The 12,853-nt window shown below is 40.9% G+C and overlaps 1 protein-coding gene across 1 annotated transcript in view; it reads right to left on the reverse strand.

The window, feature by feature from the left end:
• The window catches only part of LOC127234275 (protein diaphanous homolog 1), a 73,376-nt gene that overhangs the window by 37,369 nt on the left and 23,154 nt on the right, over positions 1-12,853 (reverse strand). The window contains exons 2-8 of the mRNA XM_051201168.1: positions 5,890-5,916; positions 4,347-4,502; positions 3,056-3,157; positions 2,589-2,719; positions 2,333-2,419; positions 1,325-1,388; positions 25-164 (exon numbers count right to left, since the gene is read on the reverse strand). Of these exons, the coding sequence (XP_051057125.1) occupies positions 25-164; positions 1,325-1,388; positions 2,333-2,419; positions 2,589-2,719; positions 3,056-3,157; positions 4,347-4,502; positions 5,890-5,916 (707 nt within the window). The remainder of the gene's footprint in view (positions 1-24; positions 165-1,324; positions 1,389-2,332; positions 2,420-2,588; positions 2,720-3,055; positions 3,158-4,346; positions 4,503-5,889; positions 5,917-12,853) is intronic.

Raw genomic sequence — 12,853 nt, forward strand, 5'->3', positions numbered from 1 at the left:
AAGCACAAAAGTCCAGCCACATACATGTCCTCTGGCTGTGGTAGGATACAAAGAGCAGACAGCAACTTAGCTGCATCAATCATCATATTGGGGACAGCAGGATCCATGGCTCTGACCAGCAGTAGGATTCCTTCTTCTGCCTCCAACATGGTTTTGATTCCAAACTGGTAAGACAAGAACAAAGGAGGGAGGCTTAAGGACAACACACATAAACAAGGACATGGTTAGATCTTTTTATGAGTAGAATGTCATCTCCTTAAATATATGTAAGAATGTTAACCCCCTAGGACCCCAGAATGTATCCTCTTGGGATATAGTTGTTGCAGATAAGTTTAGCTAAATGACAATGAAGGCCCAGTAGAGCAAGGCAGGGTCTTAATCCAGTATGCCTGGTCCCTATATAAGGGAGAAAATCTACAATATATACGCGCGCACACACACACACACACACACAGACACAGAGAGAGAGAGAGAGAGAGAGAGAGAGAGAGAGAGAGAGAGAGAGAGAGAGAGAGAGAACATCACAAAAACATGAAGCAGAAATAAGAATATGCATCCATAAAGCAGTGCCAGTGAGCTACGGAAAGCAGGATGGAAACACAGAACACATTCTTCCTCCCAGCCTCGGAAAGAACCAGTGCTGGCTGACATGAGATCTTGGACTTCCATCCTTCAGAACTGAGACAATGAATTTTTTGTTGTTTAAGATGCCCACTTTGTAGACTCTAGAAACTAGCACAGGAGTAGAGAATATTTTCCCAATAATAGCTGAACAGAGATGATTACAACAAAGTAAATTTCCTAAGACATACAACAAAATTTCATGTGTACATAGTGAGTTCCAATACAGCCAGGGATGTATAGTAAGACCAGACCCTGTCTTGAAAAAGAAAAGAAAAGAAATCTCAAGTAAGAATGAATATTCTGGAAGAAATGGCATACTGGCATACACCTGTAATCCCAGCACTTGGGAGGTGGAGCAACAAGAGTTCAATCAAACTTAAGGGAAACTTGAACTTCTTAAGACTGGGACAGAGTTAATGTAGGAAATAAAGTAACCATCTCCAAACAGTAACTACAGGTCAAATAACAAGATTAGTAAAAGAACATAAAGTACAAGAACACTTAGCCTACCCTCTGAAACAAAAATTAGAACTAGGGGAAAGAATTCCATGGAGTCTTATATCTGTGGTAGTAAAGTACAGTTACAGTATGGAAAGGAGAGCCAAAGCTTCAAGCCTCGGTTTCTTCTTCTAGCAGGAGGAGGAGGATAAATAATGAAGATCTAAATGATGGCTGGGGCCAAAATAGGGAAAAATCTTACCTTGTTGTTCATGAAAGCTTTCAAGCAGCGGATAATCTCATGCTGGTTCCGGCTGTCGTAGCTTCTACACACAGAAAGCACCATCAGTGAAGTCCCTTTATTTTATTACACATTCTCTTTCCATATGATTGTTCAACCTTGCACACAAGGACATTAGGAATGCCTTCAACTAGCAGCTAAGTCAAATCTAACAGTTAATGAATGGGCAGCCCAGAATGTTCATAGATGACAGCATTATGCTGTGATGTCAAAAGGCAGTACAGCCCTACATCACAAAGCACTTGACCCAGGAACACTAACAAAAATAATCAACTGGCCAATACACTTGCAATTTGAGAATTTAATATTAAATTAGAAACCTGCCAATTTGGGATTAGGCATAACTCAATAGTACAACACTTGCCTAGCAAGTCCAAGGCCCTAAGTTTGAACCTTAACACTATTAAAAAGTGTGTTAAATGTGCAAACAAAACTTCATCCCTTAATTCCCTTTATGCAGCTAGGTACTAAATTCTATCAAGATACTATCCTATCTATAACTCCTTGCCTAATAATTGAAAGGCTTCATATCTGATAAAGTACACACACACACAATCCCTGTACTGTTTGTCTCAGAAAAGATTCCAGAAGTATTAGGCACTTTGGATGGCAGCACAGCATCCTAAAATGGTTTACAGTATTCAAGAATGTATCCTAATCCTGAAGACTGCTGCAAAGCTAAACCCAAACTAATAAAGTATACTCTAAGAAAGACCTCCAAGTGTAATGTGGCCCAAACCAGATCACAGTACAGCTGAAGGCAAAATCAGATCCTCTTTCCAGAAAAAGAACTGAAGACTAATAATCTTTACTGGTACATATCTTCTTCCCTCTATACTCCCATCCTCTAATCTCCTCCACAATAACCCTCATTTTCATCTAACAGCATACTCCCTTAGTCCATGACTCTGAATTTAACTGATGTTATTTCCCTTAACCTAGAAAACATAAAGACCCCAAATTCCTTACCCAGAAGTCTCCTCTTTCTCATCATGGAGTCGTTTGAGGATGTCCAATAAGGAGGCTAGGCCCTCAGCACCAAATGTCTGCACCCAACTGCAAGGAATAGATGAGAGGCAAGTATATCAACTTAAATCAATAAAAGCCAAATCTAGTCTAGAAACCCTTTACTCCCAATCCAGACCTTCCTTTCTCATACTTCTCTGCCTCCTTTGATTGTGAACTACAGCATGAGTTTCTGGTACTGTTACCTCAGAATTCTCACCTGACAGGGTTATTGTTGAGAGAGACTCGAAGAGACTCAAGGCAACTAAGCAGATGCAAATCCCGCAAGCCTGACCTCAGCTCCTGAATGTACATCATGGCAGACCTAGAGCTCTCTTTCTGGTTCATGCCCTGGAAAGAGGCATATATAGAGAGGTCAGTAAACACTGAGCCCAGTCATAAGTAGTGAGATAATATTCATCAACACAGTTTAAAAATTACCAAGGCAGACATCCATTATATAAACTATCAAACTATGTGAGATTCATAAATAGTCCATGAACTTAAGTATAAGTCAGGGAAAAAAAGTATAGAAAGGTAGTAACTCAAGTAAGAGTAAGTCAAGAATAGGCTTATCTAACAGGATTAGGCAGAATTGACAGAGACACAGAAGTCTATAAAATGAGCAGAATAAGCAGGTCCAGGGTAAGGATGCAGCCTCCTGTCAACAACTGCCCTAGAACTTACAGCACTGGAAGTATGCAAATACTGGGACACCATCTCCCTCTTGATAACAATGTCTTTCTCTCTCAAAGGCTGCTGTTTCTCCTCATTCAGGTTCATATCCACCTACAAAGGGAGGGAACAGGGAGGCAGAAAGAAAAAAAAATAAAGTTTCAAGTTTTTTTTTTTTTTTTTTTTTTTTTGGCAACAGGCTCTCACTATGTAGCCCTAGATGGCCTGGAGCTCACAGACTTCCCCCTGCCTGTTTTAAGTTTTTAGTGTTTGATATTTGTTATATTTAGTAATAAGTAGAACACATTAAATCATTAGTGAACAAATATGTTTTCTTGACTCCTAGAGTTTAAGTTATGGTAACTAATAAAAATTCCTCAGGAACAAAATCTAATTCATTTCAGTACAGATCCCCACAGACACTACCCTTGGTATGATGCCTGCATGCTGGCATACATGCTGGGTATACATACATTCTACCATTGCGCTATGTCTTTAAATCACTGAATATTTTAAAATATTTACACTTCTGATGGCTCCCCTGGGAAACAATGGGCTCTTGATACATTTTCTGTTGTATTACTGAGAGGAAACCATACATAATATTTTCTGCATTTAAGGAAGATCTTCATCTCTCCAGTACTGGAGAGCTGCTAACATTAAAAACAAAACAAAACAAAAAAATCTGCCCAAATTCTGAGGCCTAATCACTTATACTGATTATTACAGAATGTCTACTCAAAGTGTCCCTCTTCTGGAGATAGCAGAGTAAGTCACATCCATTCATAGCTCACAATTAAACCAACTTCAAATACAATCTTTAAAGCCTTTCTATTCAGGAAGCTGGCTTTAGCATTCTCTTTCCAAATTCCCCACTGAACAGAGGACCTCAGGCAAATGATGCCTTTGTATTCTTCAGGTTATTCTTTGTACAGAGCTCACTGTAAATGCTTCCATCTTCTCTGACTTAGCCTCAAAGTGGTCGCCACATTACCACAGGGCTTGGTCCACTCACACTACATTTTTGTGGCTAGAGTAGTGCCAGGCAGACACCCATTAACCAGGTAGTCAGTAATCAGATATTCCCAAATTGAACCCACAGGATTTAATCCTGTGAACTGGATTTTACATATCCAGTCATTATTTCATGGGATTAACATTAGAATATTTCATATTAAGTCTAGACTCTTTCACAGTAAACATCAACTTGGAGACCATGCATTGAAAATCAACCACCACAGACAAACAAATGCCCATCATCACATGCTAAGAAGGCAGCAGCATCACTTGGGAGGTGACTTACCAGCATCTGCTCAAAGAAGACAAGGACTTGCTCATCTGTGATGTCGTGCAATGGCAGCACAGTGGGGTCATCTCCACACAATGCAGAGGAGTTTCTGTGAGAAGAATTGGGCTTTTCCTTCTCCTTCTTAATTCTCATACTGGTAAATCTCTCCAGCTAAGAAACACAAAGAAGTATTAGCAGCGATCCACATTCCTCACCTAACAAACCAAATACCAAATGGCCAACACTTTACCCTCTTACACCGGCTTAGTATTTTTAGTATATGCAGTCAAGATTTATATGGCATAAAAAGAAAACACCATTTTTCCTCAGATCTAACACAGCATACTGACTTTATTCTCATCTATAATAAAGTGTAAGGGACAGAAAATGCTGCATTAAGGTTTCAAACCTCTCTAGGCTGATGTGGTGAGTGGCATATACCTTTAATCCAAGCACTCAAGAGGCAGAGCAGGTGGATCTCTGAGTTCAAGGCCAGCCTGGTCTACAGAGTGAGTTCCAGGACAGCTAGAACTATGTAGAGAAACTCTGTCTCAAAAAACAAACACAAGTTTAAAAGCTCTCTAAAAAGAAAACTGTTCTAAATTTCCTCTGCTATTTCTAACTCTTCTCAGCAGCATAGAACCAAAAACATCTCATGTACAAATTTATCTCAATAAAATATCCTTTGTTTCCTTCTAGCTACCCAATGATAATTGTGGCTAGGGTCCATGAGGATCTTTCCCTTCAAGAGGTATCTGTAACCACAGGATTTAAGGTAAATAAGCCATATGGGATAAAGAAGCAAATGTCTTAATCCAGAACTATTCCTTTCTCTTCCTTTTGCTCCATGGCACCTGAGATATGAAAATAGCCAGAGATCAAAACATATTCTTTCAAATCTCTTTGCATGACTCAGCAGAGAATATACTCTACTTTAGAGGTACATACTATATTTCCCTGCTAAACAAATACCAATGAACCATCCTCAAACCTTAAGTACAAATGCTCACAGTAAAAAGACCACCAAGGAGTGCAGCATTAGTGGTATAATGGTGAGCAGAGCTGCCTTCTAACAAGAGCCAAAGAGTCAGGTATGGTGGCACACACCTGTAATCCCAGCATTCCAGAGGTTAAAGCTGAAGTTCAGGCAGCCAGAGCTAATATCAAGCTTAAGGCTAACCTGGGTTTACATAAGGGACACTGTCTGATGAGGTGGGAGAAGCAATAAGCTTCAGCTGAATCAGTTCAACCCACTGAAAATATCAGTAACCGTATGCAAAAAGAAAAAAAAAAAACACACTGTGGGGCTTCAAATGATGAAGTGGCATCTAGAATGCAGCAAGAGTTCTAATTTAAAAAACTGTCCAACTGTGGAAGGAAAAAAAAAAAAAAACATCAAGGAAAGCATGCAATGGGTTAAACAAAGTTATAAAGGATCTGGGGTATTCTGACACTAGAACCCATGCTCCATTACAAGTTAAAGTTACAGAAACTAGTGAATGTTAAGAGTAGAGAAAACAAGCCAGAGCATGCACATGCCCCATACACATTTCCTTACCTCATCTGCCATGAGCCGCTTCAAAGTCTAGGAAACAGAGAAAAAACGAGGAGAAGAAAAAGAGATCAGTGAAATATCAAGGAAACTCCCAAACACCAGAATGGTTGAAAGGAGAAAGGAAAAGAAAATAAATAGAAAGGCCCTAAGCTACCATCCACACACTAAAATTTCTGCCAAGGTGTGGCTTAGTAAGGGGCAAGAGAAGTTATAAGAACAGTAACATAAGACTTAGGTGGTGGGGGAGTGGAGAATTGAACAGATCCTAAAACCAATGACCAACCAACTTATGAAAAGTGCTCACTTCATTAGTAAACAAGGAAACACAAAATAAAATCACACTGAAGCCTGGTTTAACTGTACAAGCCTACACTACTACTTCCTAACTACTCGGTAGGCTAAGGCAGGGGTACTGTGAGTTCAAAACCTGTGTGGGCTAACCAGTGAATCCAAGGCAGACCCAAGAAACATAGTAAGACTCTGTCAAAACTTTAAAGGAAGGGAAATGAGAATGGGTTAAAAGTTCAGTGGTGGCCAGGCGGTGGTGGTGCACACCTTTAGTCCCAGCACTTGGGAGGCAGAGGCAGGAGGATCTTTGTGAGTTCAAGGCCAGCCTGGTCTACAGAGGTAGTTCCAGGACAGGTTCCAGGTTCAAAAGCAATACAGAGAAACCCTGTCTTGAAAAACAAAACAAAACGAAAGTCAGTGAAATGATTCCTAATGATACTGTGCTATACTCATAGATTGATGCCTAGTCCAACTGTCATCAGACAAGCTTCACCCAGCAACTGCTGGAAATAAATGCACAGACCCAAAGGGAATCCTACAGAAGAAGGGGAGGTAAGATTGTAGGAAGCAGTGGTGTCAAGGACTCCCAAGAAAACCCACAAAAAAAATCAACCAATCTGGGCTTATAGGGGCTCAAAGAGACTTAACCCAAAACCAGGGGGTCTGCATGGGACTGACCTAGGCCCATGTTACAGTTGTATAACTTGGTCTTTGTGTAAAACTCCCAACAGTGAGCACAGGGGCTACCTCTTACTGTGTTGCCACCTTTTGTGACCCATTTCTCCTACTGGATTGCCTCATCCAGCCTTAACAGAAGAGAAGATGCATAGTCTCACTGAAACTGACATACCTGGGCTAGCTGGTATCCATGCCCCACCCCCTGGAAACAGTGGAAGGTAAGTGGATGGGGTCAGAGTAAAGGAGGAACTGGGAAGAGGGGAAGGAGGAGAAACTTTGATTGGGATATAAAAACAAACAAATAAATAAATCAACAACAACAAAAGAGTGCCAGATGTGGTGGCACATACCTTTAATCCCAGTACTCTCTGAGTTTGAGGCCAGTCTGATCTACAGAGTGAGCTCCAGGACAGCTGGAGTTCTACATAGAGAACCCTTGTTCAGAAAAACAAAACAAAAACAAACAAAAATTATAGAGGGCATGATTATCTCAAATGCCCAACAGTGATTAACTGTGACAACTATAGGTTATGACCAAGGAAGAGGACAAAAAGGTTTCTGGAGTGTTTATGATTTTCTATTGCTTGACAAAGACAGTAATTATGTGTTAAGTTTATAATTATTCTGTGTTTTCTATTTTCTTTTACATGTAAACACACACACACAGACAGAGATAATTTAAAGTTTGAATGCTTCAAGTCTAAGAAAGTGGGAAGTTTTTTTTCACTCTATTCAACTTTAACCATGTTTTTATTATTGTTACTGTCCATGAAAGGATAAGGTAGATGCCTCTTAACTAACTTAATCAACTAATGAAAACCAATTCTGTCTTCACCAAAGAGTCATTTATCTAACCTTTGGATGGCAAGAAGATCCACAATGCTGTGATCATGGTCCCCATATCACAATTCAGTTAGGTTCAATGTAAACTAAGAATATTTATTTTGCCCCACCCCCACCCCGGGTTCAGAGGAGGTCAAGTTTCCACTGCCTGAGCACTACCCACTTGTGTAAGAACATGGGAACCTTGCTCAGCACCCATAGAGCGTCACATGTACTGTTTATCAGGAGTACAGACAGGTGGATGACATAGCACCACCTTATTTTGCATCTCAAAGTCATCCGATACACAAAGGTGGTTGTGCACACCTGTGAGTCCAGCATTCCAGAGGCTATTACAGGAGGATTCAAAGTTCAAGGAAGCCAGGGCTACATACCAGGTTCAAGACCAACCCCAGCTTACACAGAAAAAGTTACCATCCCATGAGGTGGGTTAGCAGCAATAAGCTGCAGCTTTATAGGTCAACCCACCAAAACTGACAGTAACTATATGCAAGCACTGTAAGGCTTAAGTGATGTTAGTGGCATGTAGAAACAAGCCACAAAGGGAATGCAACTTTCCTGAAGCTTATGTTGCCATAGCCAAGGTTCATCTTATCTTAACATTGGTCCCCAAATTAAGAATGTTCGCTTTAAAACCAAGAACTACCCAAGGAACTCTGGGGTGAATGTGATTTGATAACAGAACCTGGACCTTGACAATCGACAGCAGTGGGTTAAGTTAAAGGAAAGGAACTAGATCCCTGTTCTTTCTGTGTACAGACTCTGGGCCCATCTCTCTTCCACCAGTTTCCACTGCTTGCTCCACTGCAATGGCCTCTTACAGGCGCCTTCAGTTGTCTGCCCTACACCATATCCATTCTCCAAATTGGATCCAAGAGTACTCTTTCTAAAGCTGGGAGTGGTGGGCCACACCTGTGGTTGTCCCAGCACTTGAGAGGAGATGAAAGGATAATAGATTCAAAATCATCCTCAGCTACAGAGTATGCCCCACCAGCCTGGGCTACAAGAGACTGTCCCCAAAACAAATTCATTGTCTTTAACTTAAAATCTGAACTCCTTACCATGGTATATGACTCTGCTGCCCTCACCTCCAAGGCTTGCCACTGAACAAACCTTCTCCCAAATGCTTACTTTTTGCCATGCTGACTTAACTGCAGGCCCAAACAGCTCACAGTGCCTCACCAACCCAGCCTTTCCCTAGACTGCTGCCTCCCTCAGCCTACACTGTACTTCCCAGGCTAATGAACTCTAGCAGGACTGGCAGGATGATTGTTCCTCTTAGACACCTGCTTTTCCTGGAGTTTCCAAAATAATAGCTACCTGTCTGACTCACAGTACTGAGAGTGGGCTACAATTTTCTTTTGATTGCCTGCTCTACTTACTTCCAGACTAAAAAGTTCCTTGAGTATGGAGCCGGGGACCTAAAAAAGCCAATCCTTGGAAAGCCCTCAACATCTATTCCACCGCTTCATTCTAGCACTGAAGAAATCAACACCCAGACAGAGAGAGTGAATCATCAGTCCCACAATCACAAATCTTCAGATCCCAAAGCCCCCAAATCTGTGTTCCACATTCTTCTGCTTATTCCTATTTCCTTAACAGTAATTCTGCCATAGATAAGTAAACATTCACAAACATTTCAAAGAAAGAAAATGCCCATTTCCCTTGTTTTCTTGGAGCACCATTAGAGATCTGATCCTTAAAAATAATTTTTACAGGCCTTGGATGTGCCCATTTTGTAGAATGCTTGTCAAGCATAAAGGGGGGTTCTGTGTTTGCTCTCAACACCACATAAATCTTACACAGTGAATGCACATCTACAATGGAGAGATGAAGGCAGGAGAATCAGTTCAACATTGTTCAACTTGACTACACAGTGAGATCAAGGAAAGACTGAGATATATGAGACTTTGTTTCAAAATATATATGTATACTAAAAGAAACAAAATAAAATAATCCCTGTTTCATTTTGGTATTCAACTTGGAATAAGGACAACAGAAGTAAATCATGCAGAAAAGCTGCAGTTCCAAGAAAGTCCAACAGAGGGCAGCAACACCCAACAAAGCAAACAACAGCACAGACCAAATTCTATTTCTGAATCCAATAAAACACCCAAACAAACAGCAAGCTCAGCTATTGAAATGGAAACCTGTTACTACAGGATCCTGAGACTATGGCTTACTCACTGAATGCTGCATGTTTTATCTTACAAATTCTATATCTATACAGTGTTTGGAAATGGCTCTGTTTAATGTTTGTTTAAAATAGTTTTAATTTTCTTTCTATATGTGTATGTGTGAATGTTTGCACATGTGTGCCTGATGTCCAGGGAAGGCAGAAGAGGCATTAGATCCTGTGGAACTGGAGTTATAGGTAGGTGGTTGTGAGCCTCCTTGTGGGTAGGTAGTAGGAACTGAATGGCCCCCTCCAAGTGCTTTTAACTGCTAAGTCATCTCTCCAGTACCCACCCAAATCATTCATTTTTTATGGAGTCTATGATGAAGATAAAGACATTCCTAGGTCACAAGAAGTGAAGCAATTGAAAGCAATGCACTCCAAGGAGACACAGCTACTGAAGGCATACTTGTGCTTGGTGCCTTGACGTCCCTCCACCTTTAAGACTCTAATCATCATCCCACTGGAAGCACTTCTACTCTTAGCGAGGAGCAAATCCTTACTGTCCCCACCTGGGTGCTACATCGAAATTCCTGTCTCTCCAATGGAGTCCACTACATACTACCACTCAAACAGAGACTGAAGGAAACAAATATTTAACTAATAAAATCTTAAGACAGCAAAGCAGAAAAGATAATAAAGAAGCCAGGCAATGTTGGCACATGCTGATCTGAGTTTGAGACCAGCCTGGTCTACAGAGTGAGTGAGTTCCAGGACAACCAGGGCTATGCAGAGAAATCCTGTCTTGAAAAGCCCCAAAAAAGAAAGAAGGGAAGGAAAGAAGGAGGAAGGGAAGAAGGGAGGGAGAGAGGAAGGGAAGGAGGGAAAGAAGGGAAGGTAGGTGGTAGGTGCTCTAAGGTGCTAACCCAAGTCTAGGAGAAAGCTACTCCAGTAGTTAAATCCCTAGGTACCCCACAGTGCCACTGGAAAACTACCCACCAGCAGTGAGCCACAAGTTTACTCTCAGGAAGGGGAACACAGATGGCCTCTGGATTGGAAGCACAGTTGTGGCAAACACTCAGCACATTTCCCCTGAAACCCTCAGAGCCCCACCAAACCGGCCTTTTATACAAGGCAATAGGCTGGAAGAATCTTCTCTAAGGAGGAGGTCCTAAAGCTATTGAGCTAGTTTAAGAGGATCATTCAAGAGTACCACTGTCCAATACCAGAGCCACTAGGTATATGTAGTGTCCAATATGGCTAGCTACTGCAAATAAACAATTTTATCCTAAAAATAAACATTTTACTGTTACTGTGTTTAGAATACCTGTACCTTTTCATTTGTTTATGGACTCTAAATACAGATTAAACATCTCCTGAAAAAATTATCAACGGACCCAGAAATACAGAGCTTCTTCAACTTGATAAGGTATCTACCAAAAAACAAACAACACAAAACCCTACAGTCAGCATTACAATGAATTATGCCAGTCTAAAGACTTCACTGAAGATCAGGAAAAGGATAAGGATGTTCCCCACAAGAATCCTTTCCAACTAAGGGACCAAAACAAGGTCCAGGGGATCTAATGCACTCCGGCCTACAGTCACCAGGCATACATACACATGCAGGTAAATCATTCATACACATAAAATAAAATCTAAAGTTAAAAAGAGTAGCAATGAAGAAATTCAACATATTTCAAACATAAAACCATTCCCACCAGCAATGCCTAAAATAAAATCCCTAGGTATAAATTTAACAAAGTATTACAAGATCTAAAATCATAAAATCAAAGAAATAAAGGGATGTTAAACACTCAGGAACAGGAAGACTCAATTACTTTAGGATTAATTTCTCCAAATTTGATCTAGGGATTAAAAACATCCTAACTGCCAGGTAGTAGTGGGGCAAGCCTTTAATCCTAGCACTTGGGAAGCAGAGGCAAGGGGAGCTCTTGAGTTTGAGTTCAAAGCCAGGCTGAACTATAGATCGTGTTCCAGGACAGTCAGGGCTGTTAAACAAAGAAATCCCGTCTCAAAAAAAACAAGCAAACAAGAAAATCTCAAGTTATTTTGTGATTAACAACAAATTGATTCTAAAGTTTATTATAAAACATATGTATTTAAGAAAATAAATATAGTCACAGATCTTACAACAAAATAAGACTCAAATTGGGAATGATGGTACATGCCTGTATTCCAAAACTAAGGAGCTGAGTTTGAAGCCAGACTAGACTTAAGAGTGAGAGACTCTGTCTCAAAAACTAAACAAACAGGGCTAAAGAGGTGACTCATGAGAGGATGCTTGCTATGACCTGGGTACCTCTGACAATGGAACCAGGATGTTGTCCCTAGTGCAGGAACAGACTTTCAGGAGCACATTTTCCATGGAGGGATACATACACCCTTAGCCTAGAGACATGGGGAGGGCCTAGGCCCTACCCAAAAATGATTTGACAGACTTTGATGATCCCTCATGGAAGGCCTTACCCTCCCTGGGAAGTGGATGGGAGATGGGTTGGGGGGATGGGAGGAAAGGGAACTAGGATTGATATGTAAAATAAGAAAAAAATATTAAAAAAATAAAAAAGTGGAAAAAGGAAGCAAACAACTCGAAAACTACAATGTATTCTGCAAGGACTGAACTGAAGTGCACACCCCCAAAACCTTTTACTCTAAGCCCCAGCTGGTAGCATTTTTGGAAGGTTGTAGAACCTTAGAAGGTGGGGTCTAGGTGAGGGAAGGAGGTGTGGGGCGGGCCTTGGGAGTAATTATCCCTGACAGCTTGTTTCACCCCCAATTTTGTGGTAATCCATGAAGTGAACAGCTCTCATCTGTTAACATGTTCCTATTACCATGATGGTTTGTCCAATATGGTGCCAAGCAACCATGGACTGAACCATTTTGAGCCCTAACAGATTCAAGCTGCTGTGACAGCAAATGCCTATAATCTCATAGAACAAGGCAGAGAGTTCCAGGGTTCCTTCTGTAAGTGGTTTCTGTAGAGCATTTTGGTTACAGGAACAATATCTGATGCATCCC

The sequence above is a fragment of the Phodopus roborovskii genome, unplaced genomic scaffold, assembly GCF_943737965.1.
Source record: "Phodopus roborovskii unplaced genomic scaffold, PHOROB, whole genome shotgun sequence".
Taxonomy (NCBI): domain Eukaryota; kingdom Metazoa; phylum Chordata; class Mammalia; order Rodentia; family Cricetidae; genus Phodopus; species Phodopus roborovskii.